The sequence below is a fragment of the Furipterus horrens genome, unplaced genomic scaffold (genome assembly GCF_987537825.1).
Source record: "Furipterus horrens unplaced genomic scaffold, mFurHor1.1.pri manual_scaffold_7, whole genome shotgun sequence".
NCBI lineage: Eukaryota > Metazoa > Chordata > Mammalia > Chiroptera > Furipteridae > Furipterus > Furipterus horrens.
In genome coordinates, this window is record NW_028327177.1 from 65271965 (window position 1) to 65297168 (window position 25204).

A 25204-nucleotide genomic window follows, 5' to 3' on the forward strand; every position below is an offset into this window, starting at 1 on the left:
TTAAAACTTACTAACTAAACGCAGTTCATGGCAGGTAGTTTGTCCTAGGCCAGTATTTTTTCCCTAACAAAGGTCAGCCTTTACCTTACCTAAGCCCGTCTATTGTCTTTTTGCATCTATGAGAACACACCTTTGGAATGTCAAGGTAGCTTCCCTTTTTTCCCAAAGCCCCTTGAGCACAAGCTGAGACCACAAATAGCCTCATTGTTATTATGTTAACTGTTGATTGTTAATGATCCTTTACCCACCTATGTAAAAGAAATATGTGTCTATCATTTTACCTTTTATCCAATCCCAGAGGTTTCCCCACTTTGCTTTCTCCTGCCTCCCCTAATCTATCACTGATGGACTTCATGTAACACCCCTTATTGCTCCTTCTTTGATTCTAATGTATAAAATAAGATATCAAACTGCCATTCTCTTGAGCATTTCTCAATCCATTGAGACGTTTCCTGGCAATCGTTGTCAGTTTGGCTCAAATAAACTCATCAATAATTCACTAAAAAAAAAAAAAAAAAAAAAAAAAAAAAATTCCAGGCAAAAATGAAGGATACAGTAAGGGAAATAAAGACTGTGGGAGAAGGGGTGGGTGGTGAGGCAGGGAGCAATGGCGGAAAAAGTGGGACAATTGTAACAGAAAAATAATAAATTAAAAAATATATATGTAACTAAAAAAGTGTGTGTATACATACATACACATATATGCGTGTGTGTGTATACACATATACATATATATATATATATATATATATATATTAAAAAAACTAAAAAAAAGAAAAGAAAGTTGACTCCAGGAGAGATGAGGAGAGAGTCCTTGTGTCCTGGGCCACTCTCGGTCTCATCTGGCCTCAGCAGCAGAGAACACCCCTGTATGGTGCAGCTCAAGTGGAACCATTCTGTCACACTGTGGTCTCACCCTCTGTAGAGAATGTTTGATGGCTGCCACCTCAGCATGGTACCTCTAACCTTCTTTACAGTTTTCAACAAGAATACAAAAAGCAATGTACATTAAAAACAGTCTAGTTTCCTAAGTTGATTTTCTGGTCCTATAAAATCTAGCTTCTTATATAGTGGAAAAATGTCATATTTGCCACTCGAACTACTTTTAGACACTGGGAATGCTGAGTAAATGCTATTAAAGTAGTAAAAATTAATTTATACAAGATAACAAGATGCACTAGAACTGTACAAGAAATAATATAATCCTTAAGTAAAGAGAATTGTGATCTTTGACAGAAAATTATTTTTAAATTTGTCCCTAGTTACCTGGTGTGAACTCTTCTTTACTGTTAATGTTAGCCAAAGTTGGCAGGAACCCCAAAAACTAGAACTGATATAAGAGTTTGGCTATTCTGTCTTTTTCTCTAAATTGAAATAAGCTGCATGTGAAGTGTGTAATAAATGTGATATTCCGGTAAAATATTTTTTTAAAAACCCAGAACAAGTAAACAGAAATATGTATGTCACTTTAAAGGAGAATATTTATGCACAAATAATTCCCAAACTAATTTCTATTGAGTCTATTTCAGGGTTACTAAAGATCAAGGGATAGGTCAAAGAGAAATCTGAATAAATCACAGAAAAGAAAGAAAGAAAAAAAACAATCATAGAGCTCAGATTCTCTAAGTAGTCCTGTTATTCTGCTGCACTATTTTTTTTTGAATCCTCATCCGAGGATATGTTTATTGATCTTAGAGAGAGAGGAAGGAGAGAAGGAGGGAAGGTGGGAGAGAGAGAGACAGAGAGGGAGAAAAACATTGATGTGAGAGAGAAACATCAATCGATTGCCTCCCTTACATGCCCGAACCAGGGATAGAATCCAAAACCTAGGTATGTGCCCTGATGAGGGATCAAACTCACAACCTTTTAGTGCATGGGACAACACTCCAACCAACTGAACCACTTGGCCAGGCCCTGCTGTACTTTTTTTTCTCTTTGAAGACTGAAAGTTGAAGAGGACTCTCCAGGTTGAATGGGGATGGGTAAAGAGATAACTGGAATAGGGAACAGTACCACTTAGATTCATTCATTCATCAAATATGTGTTGAATATTGAGTGCCTGTCATACACCAAGCTCTGGTCTAGCCTTGATATAAAAATCTGTGAAGTGGTACAGGAATACACAGTTAAACCAACATGACAACATAGATTAGGGCCCAAATAGTTGTTGAAAACAATTGCTGTGCTCACTTAGGCTATGAAGAGTGTTACAGCGCAGGCTAAGAGGGTTAGACGTTATCCTATGAGCACTGAGGAATCAAAAGAGGTTTTGCTTTAATGAGGTGACTACTTATTCCTTGTTTTAAAAAGATTTCAGAAACAGTTTGCAAAATGGAACAGAGAGGGAAAAAATAAAAGAAAGTAAAATGTTGAGAAGCGTCTCCAATTAGCTAGGAAAGAGATGATAAATGGCCTACCCTGAAGTTGTGGCCACAGGAATACAGAAAGAATCCAGAGTTATTTACCACATAGTAAAGCAAGGTCTTGATCCCCAACTGGCTGTAGAGAGTAAGGGAGACAGGGAACGACAGACAGGGCACAAGAACAGTGCTGAAGAAATAAGAGGGCAAGTTAGTTTTGCACATAGTGTGTTGTAAAACCCATAAATTTCAGGGAACACTGGCTACCCCGATAGGTAGTTAAAAATAACAGTGCACATATTCATACACATACTTACATAAATTTACAGTGATATTATATAGCAATATAATCCCTCGAAAGAAAAGTATCAAGTGCTAGCTGTGATAATGTGCTAGCTGTGATAATTTCTGTATAGAATTATATTTCCTTTGTTATTATAGAAAATCTAGAACACAAAAAAATATAACATTTAAAATTTTAATATATATTAAGCACACATGTACTATCACTATCATGCATATGAGGGTATTTAATATATAGCTTGGGATCAGAGACTATTCATTCTAAAAGAAATGAGATAACGACTAGCCCAACTACCTCATTTTACACAGGAGTACCATACCTAATATTCAAAGCTACATGATATACTCAATAGCGACTCTTCTAATACAAGTTGCCTCAGAAGATGGAAAATAGAAACATGATATAAAAACTTAAAAAGAAAATAGTACAGCAGAAAAACAGAAATAGTTAGGAAACCTAGTAAGTTATGTGACCAACTCAGCCATTAAATAACTTAAAAAATCTAGAATAGTCATTTAACCTCTTTCGGGCTCTGTCTTCCCATCTGTAAATAAAAGAATTGGATACCTATAATTTTAGTAGTAGGAATTCTTAAATGTTCTAAAATATAAAAAGGATTTTATAAAGTAACAAACATTAAAAATGGAATGACTCTTCTATCAACTGTGCAGCAACACCTTTTGCTTCTTCAACCCTAACCCATAAATGCGATGCTCATAACAATGTTCTTTTATTAAAATAAATGGATTAGTCATTCAAGATGGCAGAGTGAGTACTTACATTTACCTCTCTCTCCTAAAATCCTATTAAATGATGGTAAAGAATGAATGAAAACAATTAGAAGCCCTCAATATTGAAGAGAACAGAATGAAGACAAAAAGCATACAAGACATTTCATAATTTCTAATGGACAGAGCATGTGGAAGAGTGGCAATTAATAAAGCAGAGGGAGGGAAGCTGCAGCTAAAATACATGTGGAAGGATGATGCTGTGAAAAGAAGTCAGTTTATTCTAAAGAAAGGTAAGGGACTCAGTCTTGTGGAAATTACAGAGCTAGAATGAGAAGAGTGGCTGAAAAAAGGGGGAATTAAAAGAATATAAGTAGGGCAGTCAATTTTCTGTCAAGCACAAAATACCCGGCAGTAGGGCATTTAGTAATAAGGCAATTAGTACCCTGGCAAATTAATAACATTCAATGTTTTTTTTTCCTCTGCTCTAAAAAATAATTGAACAAGTTATTTAGAAAACAATTAAGTTTGGGATGACCGGATATGGAGCAACAGATCACTTATCCAAGCAGTAAAGAAAAGAATCAAAATGACAGCTGTTGGACTAAGTATGAACAGCTAAGCTAGTAAAGACTAAAGCAGGAGGGCTCCCACTGGAGGGCTGTGCAGGATGACCGACCACAAGGATCCAATCCTGGCCCCGAGTCTGGGGCAGTGCCCTCCGACTCTCTGTGCTGCTGTTCATTTGTCTACAAAATGGGTGAATAATTATACATATTTATAGGATTGCTGTGAGGATTAAATAAGTACACAGCTCTCAAACAGTGCCTAAAAAAATGTAGCTTTAAAAAATTAATCAGTTTCTTATAGACCCAGTCACCACCAAGTTTTACTGACAAACCTGGCAGTGGAAAATGACAATGTCTGGAGATACATTTGATTGTGATGACTGTGGCCACTAGTGGAAGCTACTGGATAGCGGTCAGGGATGCTGCTAAACATCCCACAAGGCAAAAAACAGCCCACACAACACAGAATTGTCTAGTCCATAATGTCACTCGTGGCAAGGCTGAAAAACTCTAGACTAACTGGACCGAGTAGCATCCAGGAGACCAGATGTCAGAGCAATGTGAGTGCATTAAGGAAGATCTAGGATAGAGCCTGGACAAAAGAGTAAGAGGTGAGGTTCCAGGATATCAGAATGTCTGTCAAGTGGTCCAGACTGAGTATGAAGGGAGGGAGATCCAGAAGCAAGGTTGACAGACTGGTAGATAAAGGTGCAATTAAGGAACTAGAGAACATGACGAGGTTAAACTGTGGTCCAAAAAAGGGCTCAGGAGTTTGAGAAACTGAATGTAAGATCATTCCAAGTGATAATGGTACAGAAATTACAGTATTGAGTTGGCTAAAAAGTCCGTATGGTTTTCTCCATAATAAAAGACACATTTTTCATTTTCACAAATAACTTTATTGATTTGGATATTCTGAGTATGTTGGCTATCTCCCATGTGGTATAACATTGATTGTTCTCAATTAATGTCTCAATTTGATCGCTGTCAACTTCAACTGGTTTACCTGACCATGGAGCATTATCCAGTGAGAAATCTCCAGCACAGAACTTCACAAACCACTTTTGACTTGTTTGATCAGTCACAGAACCTTCTCCATACACTGCACAAATCCCCCCCCCTTTTTTTTGTGCTTCAATTGTTTTTACCTTTCTTGAAATAATAAAGCATAATATGCTAAAAATGCTGGGTATTTTCTTCCATCTTCAATATTAAAATGGTTACACAAAAATTTTTTTTAAATGCATGCCAATACAATACGATCTAATAAAGTTGTTTCAAATGAAGATAAAGACAACTAAGCACTACGAGAACCCTCTTATGGAGACACCAAACAAACTTTTTGGCCAATTTACTACATCTGCAAGTGAGGGAAACTGGAAATAAAGGGGTTAGAATATGATAGGGAAAACTGTGCTGCCAAAGTGCTGGTCCTGTCATCATTGTCATGCTGAAGTCAAAGAAGGGGCAGGTATGAGGAGGGAAAGAGAAAAGCTGTATCCTTATCTATGGAGTGAGAGCTGTTAAGGTAGGAAAGGCCAAGTGGAAGACACTAGAATTCCGCTGCCTACCAAACAAGTAAATCAAAGGCAACATTGCATTCCTGGAGGCACTGCAGCAATTAGGGCCAACATCAAGGATGTGAAGATGCAGCATGGGGATTCCCACCACATCCCCATTCACTTGCTTATGTGCCCTGCAGAAAACAGATGTTCTTAGAGGACAATTTATTATCATAAACTTAATCAAGCGACAACTCTAATTGCAGCTGTTATTCCGGATGTGATTTCACAGCTAGAGCAAATCAAATATTCCCCCAGCACCTGGTCGGCAATAATTGATCTAATAAACGCTTTCTTTTCCTAGACTTGCTAGTAATAACTATATACCTCAGGGTTACATGAGTTTTCCAGCTCTATGTCACAATCTCATCTACAAGGACTTTGATGGCCACTTCATTCTACTGGGCATCATGCTAGTCCGTTACACATGCTGATTGAACCTGGAATGAGAAAATTGCAACTACTCTAGACACATGGTAAGTGATGTATGCTGGATGGTGAGAAATAAGCCCCACAAAAATGCTGGGCCTTGGTGAAATTCCTGAGGCCAGTGGTCTGGGTTAGGTCAGGATACCCTTTCTTATCGCTAGAAAAAAGCTCAGTGCCTAATGGGTACAGAGGATATGTTTACTGATTTAAGAAAGAGAGAGAGAGAGAAACACTGATGTGGGAGAGAAACATGGATCAGTTGCCTCCCCTACATGCCCTGACCAGGGATCAAACCTGCAACCTTTTGGTGTATGGGACAATGCTCCAACCAACTAAGCCACTCAGCCAAGGCTCTAGTGGGTCTCTGTGAATTCTGGAGGCAACGAATACCTTATCTGAATATGATTCTCCAACTTCACCAAGTAACCCAAAAAGCTGCCAGTTCTGAGTAGGGCCCAGAACAAGACAAGGCTCTGCAACAGGTCCATGCCACCAGACAAGCTATTCTACTGCTTGACCTTTATTACCTGGCACATGTGGTGGTGCCTGGAAGTATCTGTGCCACATACAGATGCAGAATGGAGATGCTGACAGACCTCTCCAGGTGACTCACAGGGCTGAGCTGCAAAAGCCCTGAAGGACAGTGGTGAAGAAATAGCCTCCCATTGAGCAGAATGTTGTGCAGCACACCCAAATGATCCTTTTGCCTGGACAAAGACTTGGCCAAGGTATGGGTTTATGTTGATTTCTGTGAAGTGACTAATGATTTTGCTAGATGGTCAGGGATTTATAAGGAACATGATTGGAAATCATGACAAGAAGGTCTGGGAAAGATATGAATGGACAGAGTGAGAAAATAAATGAGTCACATTTATTTAGCAGAGAGGAATCTTAATAATCAGGGGACAAGATAACCAGTCCTGTGCACGTCAGTCAACCACTTTCCCTAGTCACTCCTGTCCCTAGCAAATGGGTTCAAGAACAAAGTGGCCATGGCAGCAGGGATGTACTTCTGTCTGAAGAGTCAGAGAAGTATCTCAACATGTCCCAGACTACCAGTCAACTAGCAATATCACCAAGGCAGTAGGACCCTGAATTTTTGTGGGATGGAGCTTATGTATGATTCAGAAACACTGATTTCTACTTGCCCAGATTAATCTGGCTACTGACGCTGCTAAATGACCAAGTGCCAAGAACAGAGACCAGTACTAAGCTTCCAATATAACATCACTCCCTGGAAGAATCAGCCAGGCACCAGGTGGCAGGTTGATTACATAGGACAATTCTAAATGAATGTATTATCACTGAAATAGGTACTCTGAATATGGATTTGCCTTTCCTGCCTACAAAGCTTCTACCAAAACCATCATCCATAAACTTAGAGAATTTTGTATTCCTTCTTATGGTTCTCCACACAGTATTGCTTCTGACCAAAGATATCATTTTACAGGAAATGATGTGGGATAATGGGCTCATGCTTATGGAATTCTCTGGTCTTTCCAGTGCTGGACCTGACAGACTAGTGAAATGATTTTTTAAAAATTAAACTTTCTATTTTGACACCACTGTAAATACATATGCCATTATAAGAAATAATACATGGAGGACCCCTACATCCTTTACCCAGTTCTCCCAATGGTAACACCTTGTAAGACACAGGAAACGGATTTCACCATACAATTTCATCACATGTAGAGGTTCCTGTATTCATCATCACAGTCCAGCTGGAGGACAGTTCCAGCACCACAAGGACCCCGTATTGTCCTTTTACAGCTCTCCATCTCCCTTCTGTCCACCTCTTCCCTAACATTTAGCAACTACTGATCTGTTCCCCATCTCTATAACAGTCATTTCAAGAATGTTACTCAAATGGAATCACACGGAACAATACATAACCTTTGGGACTGGCTTTTTTCACTCAGCATGATTTCCTTGAGTCATTCAAGTTGATGTGTATATCAGTTGCTTGTTCCTTCTTATTGATAAGTAGTATGCCATGGTACAAATGGACCAAAGTTTGTCAGCTGAAGGACATATGGGTTGCTTCCAGTTTGGGCTATTACAAGTAGAGCTGCTAAGAACATTTGTGTACAGGTTTTTATATAAAAGTACTGTAAGTTTTAATTTCTCTAGGATCAATACTCTCTACCTCAGTGTACACTTATTTCCTTTGGAAGAACCCAACGTCTCAACTTAGGCCAGTGGACTTGTTGAGTTACCTACTCCTGACCAAGGCATCTACCATTCATCCTCTGTCAGTTGTGAACACCAAAGTTTCCAAGGTTTAAACTGAATGAACCCTGTTGAATTTTATTCCCAAATCTCTATAAACCAGACTCCACTTAAATGTGAATATCCCTTTATTTCTTATTATTTAATGCTGATCAAAATAAACCTAAGAGTTGTAATTGTGTTACAAAATTTAATGTAATTAAAAGAAAAATTTAGTATATTCATAGAAAAAAACAAAGTAAAACAAAACCCAAACACATTAAAAGAAGGGAGTAAGATTACTAAGCAAAAGCAAGACTTAAGAAAGATATATAAATAGTGAAAGCTAATGCTGACTTGAGAAGTCATAAGAGTCTATTTGCTTATAATCAATCGTATGACCACCCACGAAACAAACACACGCAGAATATTTTCATCTTTTCCTTTAGAAAAGGTATAGCATTATTTATAGGCATTTTATTGGTGTTGATTAAAAACTTACTTTCCCTAGAGATTTATATTTCTTTCAACACACTCTTTCATTGTTTTTATATTAACTGGTCATTTCCTCTAAACATGCTATGAAAATGTTAGATTTCAGAAATTTGTACTACTAACTCAGAAATAACACTCCTAGAATTCTCTAATGTAAAACGAGGAGCACCATGGTTAAAATCAGAAATATTTTCAACATTCCTTGACATATTTATCTTTAAAATATGGGTATTATTTTTTTAAGTTGTCAATATAAAACTAGTGAGGAAACTAAGGGTTAAATAAAACTATCTATTACTACTATATTAATTAAGCAGACTTAAAACTTACATTAAAAACATGAGACTTTCCCCCTTATAGTAAAACAAATACATTAAATAAACTATATTTTTGGGTTTTCCCAGTATTCTGAAAATATAAAATATCTGATTTAAATTCTGTGGTCTGGAATATCCCACCATTTTTTTAAAAAGGTTGTATTTATTTTTAGAGGGAGGGGAAGGGAGGAAGAAGGAGAGGGAGAGAAACATCAGTGTGTGGTTGCCTCTGGAACACCCCCCCAACTGGGGACCTGGCCCACAGCCCAGGCATTGCCCTGACTGGGAATCAAACCGGCAACCCTTTGGTTCACGGGCCGGCACTCAATCCACTGAGCCACATCAGCCAGGGCATTTTGAAATAAAAAATACCAATAAAAATATTCATGAAAAAGTGAAAATTAAAATTTAAAAAATATTTGCATAAGATCTATTTATCACTAAAATGAAGCTATAAACTGTTTTGTAACATCAATATTCTACACAGATAAGCTAAAATAGCAAAATGTTATTCTCCATCTTAAAATAATAAAATGTTTTATTGTGTGACCTTAAAAACTCCTGCAAATCATTTTTTCACTGTGCTGAAGAGTAAATATACCACCCTCTATCCTTAAGAAAGAGCAATACTCATAAAGTAGAAAATCAATTCTTTGCTCGACTATTGCCACCTTGTGGCTATAAGATGGGTGATCAGCTATAGCCTAGCTCCCATTTGGCTTAACTAGTTCTACAAATCTGTACAGACCTAAGAGGGTTAAGGGTTTTAAAATACTTAAAAAAAATTTTTTTTTTTAAAGAGACAAAGGTTAACAGACTTAAAATACATATATTTTACTAGTCCTCTATACATGTTATGTTGGTTACAAAAATGAAAAGAACTTGGTCCCAACCCTGGGGGGTGGGGAGTAGGGGACGGGGGTGGGGCACTATTTGAAGAGACAGATTAATAAACCAATATTAAAGGTAATGAAGCAAAGGAAAACAAAAGTGGGTAAGTGAGCATGGGAAGAGGGCATCCCTCCACACAATACAATGGCATATTTCATGTCATTTAAACTTCAGATCCTTTTAACTAGTAATGTCACAGAAATTTGAGATAAGGAATTCATGAACTGTCCTTGATTAAATTCCTACCGGCAGAGAAAATTTCCTTTTAAGGATAACTTGCTTGGCTCTTAATGAATATCACTTATTTCTGAGGTGCACATATAGACACATAAGTCTGCACTTTAAGGATAAGAAATTAAATCAATGGGTACATACATCCAATGACAGAACCATAACTGAAACCAACACTGTCTGAATCCAGAGCTTACACTCTGAAACAGTAATAATGTACTTCAAAACTGTACCAACCAATTTGTGAGTTTTTAAGTACGATTACTTATACTTAATTAGCTTATATTTATATATGAATATGTAAAATCTCTGGAAGTTGTCATTTTATAAAAATATGCCCTGCAGCCTTAAGAAAATGAGGAAAAGAGAAAAGGGGGCTTTTACATTTCCTGTAATGATCTTCAGTGCTATTTAAATTTTTTAAAGTAAGCAAACATTACTTTGTAAAATTAACTTCTTCCAAACATCCTGAGCACACAATAAAGATTAATTTTATCTATCCTGTAATCTTAGGATACTCTTCAATAGTGCCAGAAACTTCAAAAAGTAAAGTGAATCCCTGGCAGAGTGGCTTAGGTACTTGGAGCATTGTCCCATATACCGAAAGGGTGAGGGTTTGATCCCTGGTCCAGGCACATACCTAGATTGCAAGTTCCATCCCAGGTCGGGCACATGGGAGGCAACCTAGCGATATTTCTATTAATATTTAGATGTTTCTCTCTCATATCGATATTTTTCTCTTTCCCCCTTGTCCTCTCTCTAAAATCAATAAACACATCATCGGGCGAGGATTTTTTAAAAAAGTTTTTTTCACAAGGCTGAATTTCTATCGACACCTAATATCACATCATAAATATGTCAGAAAAGCACTGAAAATTTCCAATTAACATTAAAATTGAAACAAAAGTATTTTCAGTTATCTTATTACTCTTACAATTGTTTTTGATCAATTATTATTCTGGATGAGCTCACAAATGATATGCTCAAACCTGTACTATTTTCACTTGTAAAACTGTTTCTAAAGTTCGAATATGCACCACGTGTACAATTCATTCATTCATCCATTCGGCAAACACTTACTGAGAGTTCACTAAGGGTCAAGCACTGTGCTGGATGCCAGGCAGCTTTTTTTCTTTTTTTCCTTCTATAATCCAGAACACTACTAGTCTGTGAACTGCTTGGTACTGGTTCCGAAGGAGGTAAGTAGAGAAACTGAGTTTGTCTTCAAACAACTTAACATTGTCAGACATCCAATTTTAAATATACTGAATCTAATATTTTTTTAATTGGCTTTCATTTATGTCTATTTCTTCCATTTCATTTATATACTAACTCTATTGTATTTTACGTAAGTATTGCCTGAATCAGATGGGAATTTTTTTAAAGTCATTTACAGATAAGTGAGGAACACTGATAGGTTGATTGCTATGCTCAAGTTCATAGACAGTAATTCTCTCATTCACCTATCCACTAAATTAACAAACGTAAAGAAACTTGCGCGCCAGGCACTAAGCACCACAATGGAGCTACAGTCTAAAACGAGACACTCAAGAGAGCTCTGCCTCTTCAGTGAGAGTCCGATTCGCCTGCGAGTCCAGGAGTCACCCTAGATCGCCTCAAGAAGACACGAGCAAAGGAGAGTAGACGAGGTAGGTGCAGCGTGTAAATGCCGCGCAAATGCACAACAAACGAAGGAATACCAGCAATCACGCGCCCTGTTCCAAGTGGCCAGGGGGCCAAGAAGCACCCCAGGTCTGCACTCCACTCCCTACGCTAGGCCCCGCCCCAGTATCTTAGGCCCCCTCCCCAAAGCCAGGCTCCGCCCCGACCCCCGGCTCCACCGCCTAGGCCGGGCCCCACCCCGACTCTCGGACACACCCCCAACGCCGGGCTCTGCCCGTCCTGCCCCACCTACTGCGTCTCCCGCACAGTACCCGTGTCTCACCGGAGTCCGCCCGAGTTCCGTTTTGCGCTGCAGCTGAGAGTGCCGCTCCAGAGCGCTCGCGAAGCCGCTAGGGCGCGTTCTAGACTCCGTGGATTCAGAACTCTCGTTCCCGGAGCCACTCTCAGTGCCCGCGCCTCGACAGGGCCGAGAGAAGAGTAACACGCGCAGGAAATGACTCTCGTAAGTCACTGCATGGGTCCGATACAGCGCCGCCATGACGGCTCCAGCTAGAACCTTTGACCTTTAACCTCTCCGCCAGCGTGCATGTCCTGGGTGGGGCAACGGGAGCTCCGCCCGCTTGCCGCAAAGCACTAGCAACCGGCCGGCGTAGTGTAGTCGGCGCACGCGCAGAACTGAAGGTGGATTAGAGTAGTGTTTGTAGCCTTCAGTGACTAACGGTTCACTTCTGTCAGAGATACTTAGTTTCGCGTGTAAAGCGTCCTTCATCCCAGGAATTTCGCCCTCCTGTGCATCCCATAGGCCGTCTCCTGCTGTAAATTCTGTAATGCTGCACTCGCTGATCCCGCCGCCTTCAAATGTGCCCCAGGTGGGCGCCAAGACCTGTCCCCCACCGCTCTTCAGGTCTTTGTTGGAATCCAAAATACCCACTATCGTGCCCCGCCCCCCTCCGGTTTTCTCTGTTACATGTACTTATTAATGTGCCATATAGTTGACCTACCGTAATTTGTTCAGCTTCTCCCCTGATTTGGTAAACTATGAGGGCAGGAATTTTGCTCTTGGATGACTGACACCATTTCAGATGTTTGTGAAATCCTGGATCCAGTTTGTTTGTCTTTGCCTCTTCTGCCTTCAGTCCACCCACTTTCCAAAAATACTGATATTTCCGAGACCTGTTGATCACTTCTACGTATCTACAATCTCTTCTAGGCACATTTCGGAATGTGCCTAAATATGCACTACCAGAGCCCACCACCACCACTTCGCTTGTGATTTTTCTCCCTTTTTTCTCCCAGTGTTAATTCCCAGAATTTGCCCACACTCTTCAAACCCGAGCCTAACACCATACTAGAAGTTTTGCGAATTAAGCTGTCCATCCATCTTCTACCCAGCAATTTTATATTAATTAGTTATGCAATTATATGTAATTAGTTATTTTGGGGGGAGGTGGAAAGCACCATTTCCGATTAATTTACAAGTACGTTGACGGGATTTTTATGTATGACCACAACCCCTACTTTAATAATCTGTTCATGTTCTTGTCAATTGTATAATCAGACAAATACAGAACACTGGTAATACACTAACCTTGGAATGGTGCATAACTGTATGAATCACATGCTTACAGACTTATTAGCCAACTGTAAGGTAATCCTTACAAGTTCAGTAAGGGGCTTAAGATAAATTCTACTCCATGTGAGTTTTACCCTCCTGGCACTTAAACCACTTATTTTCCTAGGCCATTACAGAAACCGTGGGTAAGACATTTTTGCGTTATTCTATATGGGTGTTGCTACTTCCTTCTACTTCCCTTCAGGGAAAAGTGTGGTAAATTATAATGAGCATTGGCCTGTGACCGCTAAGAACACTTAATTCTAGTCCTGATTCTCATCCTGCCCCCAGGCAAGCCAATTTAATGTTAATTTGGTTTCCTCACTTGTAAAACCAAATTATTAGACCCTGTGTTAAACTTAAGGAAATGTCTAAATTTAACTACACCAGTATCTACAGGATAAGTGGGATTAGTAATATCCCAGCTCTTAAATTCAATAGATGTATTATGTTCCTTTCCTGCCTCAGCTAGATAATAAATTCCTTGAGAATTGTGACAACAGGCATTTTGGGACAAATCCTTAAGTTTTTAATGTATGAGTTAGTTCACATCAACTGATTTAAAGTTATGCGAAGTTCTCTGCCTTTGGTAGAGCATCAGAAGCATCAAATAAGAGGAACTGTAAAGGACTGGTCAGATCAACAAGGATCCACACTTTCCTTGCATATTCAAGCACCAATTGTAACATCAATTCTAATGCAGTGTTTTAACATCTTCATGACATCTTAAGGATTCTGATCCTGCTCTACCCCTTGAACTACGCCACCTTTATTATACAGGCCTCCTTTTTCCCCTATGGCTTGCAAATTGTTAGTATGCTTTGTAAAAACATGAGTAATGGCCAATGATGCCTGGCTGTGATCTTATCTATAAAAAAGTGACACTGCAATGACTCGTGTGGCTGAGTTGGTTGGGCATTGTCCCAGAAAGCCAATTCCATTCTGGGTCAGAGCACATGCCTGTGTTGTAGGTTTGATTCCCAGTTGGGGGCACACAAGAGGCAACTGATGGATGTTTCTCTCCCTCTCTTCCTTCCCCCACTCTAAAAATAAAGAAATAAAAATATTAAAAAGGTAACTGCTACCCCTTGAATAAAATACTAAAGAAAATGAGTGTATTGTACACGACCTAACACCTACTGAAAGCTCAATAAATAGTGGCTACTGATGGCTTAGATGGAGGTGACCAGGAGGTGATTAGAAATTCATGCCTCTGAAGCATGCGTGAAAACCTGGAAAAAGGGCTAGCTGTACATTGGAGAGATATTAGTGTCACTCTAAAGACAGTCTTTTTAGCCACGGAGAGGAATAAGATCATTAAGATAATGTATGTATTGGGTTGGCCAAAAAGTCTGTTTAGTTTTTTCCATAAAAGACACATTTTTCATTTTTACCAGTAACTTCATTGATTTGGATATTTTGAGTATGTCAGCTCTCTCCTGTGTGGTAGAATGTTGACTGTTTTCAGTGTCTTGATTTGATTACTATCTACCTCAACTGGTCTACATGACAGTGGAGCATCGTCCAGTGAGAAATCTCAGTGCAAAAATACGCAAACCACTTTTGACACATTCAATCAGTTACAGCACCTTCTCCATACACTGCACAAATCTTTTTGTATTTCAGTTGCATTTTTACCTTTCTTGAAGTAATAAAGCATAACATGCTCAAAATGTTGGGTATTTTCTTCCATCTTCAGTATTAAAATGGCTACACAAAAATTCACTAATTTTGATAAGTTCTTTTTTTTAATGTACATTGATATGACAGCTGTCACAATACAATCTAATAAAATTGTTTCAAATGAAGTTCAAGACAACTAAGCACTACTAGAGCCATCTTATGGAAAAAAAAAAAAAAGAAAAAACTTTTTGGCCAACCCAACAGAAGGTGAGTGGGGATAGGCAATAACATTTAAGGAGTTGAAAGAGAGGAATACCAGAAAGTAGTCAAACTGGAAAATAAGAATATTCAAGCCTAGAATCCAAGGAGGAGACTTCAAAACACGTTGAAATGGAGAATGTTAAAGTGAAAGATACTACCCACCTAAAATATTCAAACAACAAAATGGTTTTATGCTGTATTCTAGGAAAACCACCACAAAACAATCACGACCAGCCAACCTCATTAAGTAACATCAAAATTGCATATGAGCGTTTACAAGAATTTTAATTGACCTATAGCATTTATTTAAATATGAAATCCTGGCAGGTGACAGGCATGCAGGTCCTGCCCTCTTGTGACTTACAAATTGACTTATTTTGATTTCAGAATCAGAACAATATGAAAATTGTGAAATCTAAGGTTTGCAAGTTTACTTAAAAGTGAATGCTTTTATGTTAACTGTCACCCAACATAGTCTTTAATTGATCCAATTACAATGGGATAGTCACTGGTTAATGGCCAAATGTCTTCTCACTAAGGGCAAAATCTGATTTTTCATTTGGGTTTTAAGAGCTATATAGAAATGTATACAATATGATTCAATTTATATGGAATTCTAGAAAATGCAAACTAATCTATAGTGACAAAGAGCAGGTGGGGTAAGTGAAAGAGGGGCAGAGGGGAGTGATTACAAAAGAGTATAAGGAAACTTTGGTGAAGGAGACAATGGATATGTAAATTCATTATCTTGATTGTGGTGATGGTTTCATGGATATATATGTTGAAACATCAAATTGTACACTTGAAATTTGAGCCATTTTTGTATTTCAGTTATACCTAAATAAAATTGTTTTAAAAAAGAAAAATAAATAAATATATGTGACCATGACAGTCTTATGTAGCATCGCTTCTGACACATATGACATAATGACAAATGCCTATGGGTGGTCAGCATATACCCTTCTCAGTTTTTTTTTTTTTTTTTAGATGTTTTATTTATTTATTTTTAGAGAGAAGGGAAGGGAGGGAGAAAGAGAGGGAGAGAAACATTGATGTGATAGACACATGAGTCGGTTGCCTCTCGAACATGCCCTGATCAGGAACAAACCTGCAACCCAGGCATAGGCCCTGACCAGAAATTAAACCAGTGACCTTTCACTTTGAGGGATGTTGCCCAACCAACTGAGCCACACCAGTCAGGGCTGTTTTGTTTGACACACTGATTCTATTTTGTTTGATAGCTGCTTATGGTTTTTTCTGTGTCCAGTATATAGAGGGTCTGGAGAGAAGTCACACTTTTCCTCAATAGACATGTAATACATACAAAAAGACCCATACCCAAATTATAGAATTTTATTGTTTACAAATGCCATACAAAAGAGAGATAGTGTGCATTTCTTGATTAACAGATCCAGAAATAAGTGATTCCAAATTAAACATGCTTTTTCTCTATTTCAGTTGTTTCTTTTAGTTACTAAGATGATAATCCAGTGAGTTCTACTGTCTCCCGTCGATTACTTTGGTCTCATAAGCATAAGAATTCTTGCTTTATATCGCACAAACTCCATAAACCAAAGACATTCCTTTGTAAGGAGAAGACAATTTCAGGGGTTATTTTCTTCTCTGGTGCTTCTTGAATCCTTGAATATCTGAGATTTGCTCTCAAGTTGCTGTTTCCTTAAAAGTGTCAAACACAAAATACAGTAGAATGGCACTGAGTTCATGACACTGAATTTTCCACAAAGAACATTTTGAATAATATTTCTAAATCCATTTCTATTTTTCTAAATTCATCCTCCCTCTATATTTGACTACTTTTAAGAGGCAACTTATTGTGCAACGGATTAAATCATTTTTAGATTAAGTATTGTGATTCTTTGATTTCTTCTTTCACAGCCATTGCCAATACCCATGTACACCCATCCCATTTTCCACCCTTATTTCTGTCACTTCTCCCCATAAGCTAGAGACTTGAGGATATCTCACTTAGCTAGAGAAATAGCCATCCTACTTCATTTTGCCTTGTTGAAAAGATAGTAACAGCAAGATGCTTAAGAAACAATATGGTGAAAAGTTATTTTGATAAATTGGAAGATGACATAGTTGATAGAAAAATATAACTTAACAGTTATGCTGAGTAACCACAATATTTCCATTAAAAATAAATAAATCCACTCCTCTGGGACAATGCTTCAACAACCCTTGCCTTAAATCCTCTATAAGGAAATAATTTATAATATGTGCAATGACTTAAAGCAGATGGTAAAAAAAAAAACAAAAAACAAAAGCCCCCCTTTTAAAAATAGTACAGACATCCACTGACTAATACAACTAGCTGTTTCCAGACCATTGGTCTCATAATGATATAAATATTGAGACCTTATGCTATTGGTGTACAGAATTTATTAAGCTTTTCACACGTAACAGAGCAGAGTTTCAGTTGTATCTAAAGTGCTAACAAAAGCTCTAATAATCAAGATGGGCAGCATGTTATTTTATAATAGTCAACATTGCATTTTCAAATGTGGTTTTCATAAAGATAATTTATGCTGAAGTAAATGTAGTCATGCTTTATAAAAATGCTTTAGTTCACTCCAAGAATGGCAATTAACATTTGGCATAAACAATAATAAAACAACCACAACTTGATAAATAACAAATACAGCATTGTAGGCATAACCATACCCAACATAAGAAAAAGGTAGTGGTGATGAATAAGTATTAGAATTAATAAAGCACCATTGCCTCAGTGCACATATTTCCAAAGGATTTGGTGCATTCAGCCCTGATACTCAGTTATTAAAGTAGGGGGCAATGTCTACAGAATCATTTATTATACTTCAGAATCATTTTTAACACACTGAAAACATAAGTAGAAAATGAGCTGATTTTTATTAATGCATTAAATCTTCTGGAGTTATCACCAACCCCATAGTACAAAATTTTTTCAAGTTATATTAGTCTATGTGCTTCTTATTTTTAAATGGTGCTAAATGAATTAAATGAAGAGAGGAATGATTCCTCTAATATGATTGATTTTAGCATTTTTTACCTATAACAAGATCTAAAAAACTTACTGGTTTTTGAATTGAATATTTGATGAGTGTTCCTATTTCAACCTACTGATAATACAATATACTTGATTCAGAGTAAATAAGCAATTGACTCTGAAACTCAAATTTGATCTGGTGAAAAACAGGTTAATATAAGTGGCATAATGATTACTGTCAAATGGTTAAAGGATGTTTAAACTACTGTACATATTGTCACTTACAAAACTAACAAGTGGGATGTAGAGCTGATTTACTTAGTCTGGGTTTTCAGACACCCAAGATATAAGATGATCTTACACCAAAACAGTGTCTACTCAAAAATAACTTTTTAGCTGGTAGTTCTTCCCTTGGAAGTAAAATAAAATTATGCCAGGGCTTTTAATAACCAGGACTCAGAAAATTTAAAGGAACAATTTTAGTTAGAAATCAAATATACAGAGGTACAAAAAGGAGGGGAAAAAATCATGTAGAAACAAAGATCGAACTGGCATCCCTGACCCAGAACAATTTTATAAAGTAGGAAAACCATTATGTAATGTACTGCTACTCAGATTATTCTAGTGAGGGTCCCCAGGTATACTACACATGTTTTTGTAAAGGTGCTTCCTAAATAAAGGGCCTGGAATGCACATTGAAGGATGTTTCCCAGGGACAGAGGTGAAAATAATTTTATTCAATCCACAGACTTATTTGGTCAAAAAAATATGTAAGGCTAAATAAAAGCACATGGGGTAGGAATTCATGGCAATGAACATTGACAAGATGTGCTTGGGTCTTGCTGGCAGCATCTGGCAGTGGGTAGCAGAACAAAGGTAGGACCTCACAGGCCCTCCTGAGTCTGTTCTGGAAGAGGCTCCGTGGCTGTGGCGCTAGCATTTGCAGTTGAATTCAAGACTTCTCCAAAATCACCAGCAGCAGGCTTGGTCCCTCCTACTTTAGACTAAAAAGTTCAGAAAGGAAAAAGACATCATGAAACATACACTTAACTGAGTCTTCATAAAGTAACTCAAATTTTGCTTTGGAGAACAAACATAAACCCAATAGCTCAGTGGTTAATTATTTTACACGTAGGAAGTTTAGTACTGCTGTAGTGTTCAGTGCAGTTCAATAGAAAAACATGTCTTTCCTGCTGAAATATTCAGCTCTGTAAATTCTGCCCCTCTTCCTTTTTTCCCTATTTGCTGATTGTTCTTCACAGGGAAATCTGTCTGAACAACTCTGAAAGGCCTATTATTCTAAAATGTGAATTGAATTCTCTTTATATTTGGATGATACTTTGTAGTCCATCAAATTGTGCATTCACCAACACTCATTCACATATATGATTGACTACAACAAAGGAAAGGAACATACATATTCTCCCCAGTTACAGTGCCAGCTTTCTATCGCTTTGCTAGTTAAGAGAGTGGCCCAAGGATGCAGACATCAGTTGGAAGATTGTTAAAAATGCAGAATCTCAGCCCCACCTCCATATATAGAACTGAAATCTGTACTTTTAACACAAGCTCTGAGTGCTTCCTACACACTGTATAGTGTGAAGCACTACTCCAACTTATCTGGCCAGAAATTGGGTCAATAAATGTGTCTCAATGAAGATATCTGCCTTACATTTGTACAATATTCTATATGTACTTTCAAAGCCCTTACACATGTCAGTTCATCCTTAACAACACTCATGTATCTATGTTATATCTTGTTACTGAACAACAAGACAGTGACTATATTGAGAAACCAGTCAGTGACCAAGGATAAAACTCACAGTGGGTTTAACTTGACCTTGCTCTCAGCTCAGTCTTAACTGACAGGCCAGAGATTCATTAACAACTGGAATCTAGTTGAAATTTTCTTTCTCGTTCCTTTTTGGCCTAACACCCAAAATCTTTGGAAAATGTAAATAGCTTGTACCCACTGTATATTAATCTATTAAGATACATTCCTTGTTCATAAGAAAATGTTAAGACTCCTTACAATTCAACATGTCTCAAACAAGTCCTCAAGCACCTGGGAGTTATTGTGATCTGGTGATCTGTCCCCATCTTGTTCCATATCCGATCAATCACTACCTTTTTGTCTGTTGTTTCTAAATTCTAAACATATCTTGACTTTGTACCATTGGCACTACCTTAATTTGCCCTCACCTTTGGCCTGGATTACAACCTAACAGTGTTTGGTTTTCTCTCCATAAGCAATCCCTGCTTCTGTAATTTAAAAATGATGCATTTAAAAATAAGGAACTATATCACAATTCTGAAAAAACTAAATCTAAATATTTTTTAAGTTGATTTGTATAAAACATTTAAGATACTCATTTTAATCCTTAAAAAATATCCACCATAATTATCAGAATTAGTTTAGGAAGAAATGAACACAAACTCTGTAGAGAAGTCTGGACAATGGATGGGAACTAAACAACCTTTCTGGAGACCTGTGATCCTAAGAGTGGATGCTTTAATAGTTTTGAATATAATCTTGAAGATAATATAATTTACAAGTTAATAAAGCTAATCATTATGGGAAAATGTCAACCTTCACTGAAATCAAAGCAATCAAAAAATAAAATTTAATCATCAATTATTATAGTATCATCATCATCATAAGAATGTTCAATAATTGAGTACTGAACAAACAGTATCCATCATAAGGCATATGTAAACAGCCATTACACATAATATTGAAAAAGAATACTAAATAATATTAAAAATGTTTATGATGTATAGTTAATTCTTTTTTAAAAACCATATTAGCAATCTTGCATACATATAGCACTGTCTCTGGGTGGTAGGACCAATTTTTTTGTGTGTGCTTTTCTATATTTTTAATTTTCTAAAATAAAATTTCTATTAAATGTTCTCCAGTTACAAAAGTATTTTAAGTATATAATGCAAAAAGCATCACAAACTTCTAAAGCACTATTGTTTTTTAAATCATGCATTTTTTTCAGCACTTAGAATGCTACCCTGCTACAGCATACAGTCAAAAAATTGTTTAAAGTTGATCACCTTAAATATCCATTAATAATGTAAAGAATAAAGTTATTAAAGTTCTTATTTTAGAAAGAAATAATTTGAGTGATTTACCCACACCAAAGAAAGTTCAGGCACCAAAGAAGCTAAAATAAAGACCCCATTCACCTCTCTACTTGCCTTTAAGTTTTCAACCTTTTCTTCAAATGATTTGAAAGTTGGTGAGTTTCTGTGGAGAGAAAAAAGAAAACAAATAGTAAAATCATGAATACTGAAAAATAACCCTACCAATTTTGAAAACATCATTAGTTGATTGCATTCCTCTTAGCCATTACTTCAGCAAAAGAACAGATGTATTTATCTATACCACAGGTGTGTGGATGTACACACAAGTATGTATTATGTAGGATTATCAGTTTCTGTTCTAAGATTTCTACAATGATGCTTTTGATCCCATGAACAGAGCCAGTCTTAGACATATAAATATAGGATATAGTCAAATATCTGCGTGACAAGTAAACAAGTCAGGTAACACATCAATTCTGTCACTTCCCCAACCAACTTGTCATGTACCAGAAAATGCCACTATTAGGTCAGTTTCATTTTGTTTAAAGTACTATGCTCTAGAACTCGTGTTCACTGGTGGTCTAGCACAATTCCTATGTGAACCCACGTCACCAAGCCAGACAAGTAGAACAGAGGAGATCCCATAATGGATCAGGTTCCCAGGGGGCTTCATAATAAGACAGGGAAGAAGAGACTAAAGAAGGAGAATAGAAACATGGCTCAGCCTCTTCACAAAGCTGCCCCATTGACAAAAGCTCTCTAGGCCCATGGAAAGCCTCTCCCATGCCTTCGCATTAATCCACACTCATCAAGGAGGTTCACAGTGCCTATGTAGCTCACTCACATCAGGTGTCTGAAGCTTTTGTACTATCCACTCAACCTTGAATATCCTTCCTACTACACCTAGATGAAAAAGGTGAGGATGGGAATGGGCTTCCTCCTTCCCACAATGGTGAGGGGCAGCCATTCCCAAAATATGACCTCCAGACCAGCTGCATCAGCAGCTCTCAGGAAGCTGTTCACAGTGCCGATTCTCAGGTCCCACCCTAAGCTGACAAAATCAGAAACTAGGTGGGAGGGTAGCAAGCATGGGGCTTTTAACAAGCCCTCCAGGTGGTTCTGATGTACACTAACATTTAAGCCAAATACATTGTTAAGACAACCCCTGTCTGCCTCTCTAGAGGTTATAACATGAACCACTTGCAAATGCTTCTTGATGAAAAAGGATAGAATTAAATCACAGCTGGTTCCAACCCTGGCTGGTGTAGCTCAGTGGCTTGAGCACGAGCCTACAAACCAAAGGGCTGCTAGTTTGATTCCTGGTTAGGGTACATACCTGGGCTGCAGGCCAGGTCCCCAGTTGAGGGAACATGAGGGGTAACTACCTATTGATGTTTTTCTCCCTTGCTTTCTCCCTCCCTTCCCCTCTCTAAAAATAAATAAATAAAAATTTAAAAAATTTTTTTAAAAATCACAGGTGGCTCCAAATGTCACAGTGGGATGAGGGACTTGGAAATGGGAGGGTGGAGAAAGGGAATTGTAATAAGCTACTGTGAACATCTGGCGCACCTCTATCCATGAAGAAAGAGTTTATTAGATGAGTCGTAGTCACATTTTCAATGAAACAGATTTCAGATACAAAACAGGCTTACAAAAGAAAACTTTTTTTTTTTTAATCACAAGATTTAATGGAGTTCTTGCACCCATCCAAAAATTATGGGAAGAGCAGATGAAAAATGATCCAGTGTTAAACATGCAGCCTATTTAGAACTTTAGATCCCTACTTCAGAACAGTTTGAGGTAATCATCTCACTAAAAAATAAGAAAGCAGAAAACCAACTACATTCTGTAAATATATACTTTACCTCATAGCAGGCATGCTAATTGAATGCTGAATTGAGCGTATACTAAGGAAGCATTAAAAAGAGAGAGGAATGAAGTTAGCACAGTGGTAATTAGACATTATAAAATAAACAAAACTTAGCTTCCTAGAAGCTTGTTTCTTTGGCAACGTGAAGAATTATCTACTTTTTGAGGTGGAGGGGATCAAACTTATTCCAATATAATTTATATTTATTCCTGAGCCAATTTAACCCCAGTAGTTAACAGAGCTAATAATTCAGTTTTGCATTTTTATAGCATGTTAGAATCCATAAAGTGTATTCACTTGTAACTGCTGGTCATCAAGCACTGAGGCTTAGAAGTTAAATGACTTACCAAAGGTCATAGCAGAACCAAGAAAGGAACTTGAGTCTTTGGGACCCCTAATTTAATATTCACCACCTCCCCTCAAAAACTAATGTACACACATACAGGTATACACACGCACAAGCCAGGCCAGGGGAGGGCTCCTCAGCCATCTTTCTCCCACATATTTGTTACCAGAACAGGAAGGTTCAAAATAAATCATCTATAATACTTGGTGACATTAAGTGATTTATATCTCTCCTTAGTAGTAGGAGCATCGATTTTCTAATAAGAGACATTTGTACATCATCCCAGATAAACTAAATGTTCTTAATGGTCATTCAAATAACATTTAACCCCTATTTTACTAAGACCAACAGCCTACTCAAGGGCAATGCAATTAACTGACTAGTCAGGTTCAAGGTTACCTACTCTCAGCTATCTCCCATAAATGTCCCCACACAAGATATAACTCCTCTCCTGGGCTCACAAAGTCACTGTGTCCTGATGATACTGTTACTATGCTTAAAATACTTTGATCACTGACACAGCATTTTTGGTAAATAATTTACTATGGTAAGTTGGACATTCCAAGATATTAATTCTATTCTTTTTAAATATTGTGTGCTTATGATTTAATTTTCTCAAAGACGCAGTTATAAGTGACAATGTGTTTCAAGCATAGCTCCCTAAATCTAGTTTTGCATCAATATGCAATAATATGGAGTAGGAGCTTGACAGAAGTCAATATATGCAATATATTGAAGGCAATAAAGGTCTCTCCAGCCCTTGCTCTGAAGCCACACAACTCAGTTTCTCCCTGTATGCCTCTGGCACCTCCTGAGCCCAAGATCCTTAGGAGCCCATGATAGCATTGTAGGCAGACATGACTTGCCTCTTCGCACAACCACATCAAAATTACAACTAAAATACAGAACAACCATTAGCCAGAACTGCCAGAAATTGAGTTGAATGGATGTATGACAAAGAAACCACATCCATCTAGATGCAGCCAGCAAGCTGGTGCCATACCTGAGACTCCAATAACCTGGCTAACACTGTTTGACCTGCCTTGGAGATCCCCAGAGACTTTGCCCCACCTAACTTACTGGCCCACCCAAGCTGCTTTTCCATATGAATTTTTGGTCTTGGCTCAGCTTCACAACTTCCTAAAGCAACAAGCAACAAGCAACAAGCAACAAGCAAACAAACAACAGGTGGCCTCACTGAGCTCCAGGCCCAGCACTACCAGCAGACAGCTTAGATTCACAGCTTGGCTTCACCTGGGAATCTCCAAGCCCAGCACAAGTAGCAGCCATCTCAGATTGCTTTACAGCTCAGGCTGGGTGGCCCCAGGCAAAATACAGATAGGGGCTGACCTTGGCCTGTACCACCCGGAAACACCCAAGGCCAACACACCCAGTGGACAGCTACAGAGCACATCAGATCACCACCACCCTGCCACTGCACAGCTGATCCTCCACGAGGGATGGAGGTTGGTGGTCAGTGGTCACAGCCACTCATTGCAGCTGACTAGCCTGGGTAAATCCATCCCATTGACCTGCCAACAGAAACCAAGGCTCAACTACAAGGAGGAGGGTGTACTCAGCCCACCTTGAAAGACAAGGCTGTGCCACTGGACCCTACAGGACCCCTACCACATTAGGCCATACCACCAAGACATGGAGTTAAAGCAGCTCTACCCAATACACAGAAACA

At 38.1% G+C, this 25204-nt stretch overlaps 2 protein-coding genes across 6 annotated transcripts in view; both read right to left on the reverse strand.

Moving 5' to 3' along the window:
- Positions 1 to 12303, reverse strand: part of MRPS28 (mitochondrial ribosomal protein S28) — a 114885-nt gene extending 102582 nt beyond the window's left edge. The window contains exon 1 of one of the 2 annotated variants that reach the window (XM_090283761.1): positions 12043 to 12303. In XM_090283761.1, the coding sequence (XP_090139887.1) occupies positions 12043 to 12258 (216 nt within the window). In that variant the 5' untranslated portion in view covers positions 12259 to 12303. The remainder of the gene's footprint in view (positions 1 to 12042) is intronic. The other variant, XM_090283762.1, reaches the window with a different exon arrangement.
- Positions 12304 to 17493: 5190 nt separating this feature from the next.
- The window catches only part of TPD52 (tumor protein D52), a 115346-nt gene continuing 107635 nt past the window's right edge, over positions 17494 to 25204 (reverse strand). For 3 of the 4 annotated variants that reach the window (XM_090283759.1, XM_090283756.1, XM_090283757.1), the window contains 3 exons: positions 23164 to 23205; positions 21401 to 21461; positions 17494 to 19209 (listed from right to left, as the gene is read on the reverse strand). In XM_090283759.1, coding sequence (XP_090139885.1) covers positions 19090 to 19209; positions 21401 to 21461; positions 23164 to 23205 — 223 coding nt within the window. In that variant the 3' untranslated portion in view covers positions 17494 to 19089. The remainder of the gene's footprint in view (positions 19210 to 21400; positions 21462 to 23163; positions 23206 to 25204) is intronic. The other variant, XM_090283758.1, reaches the window with a different exon arrangement.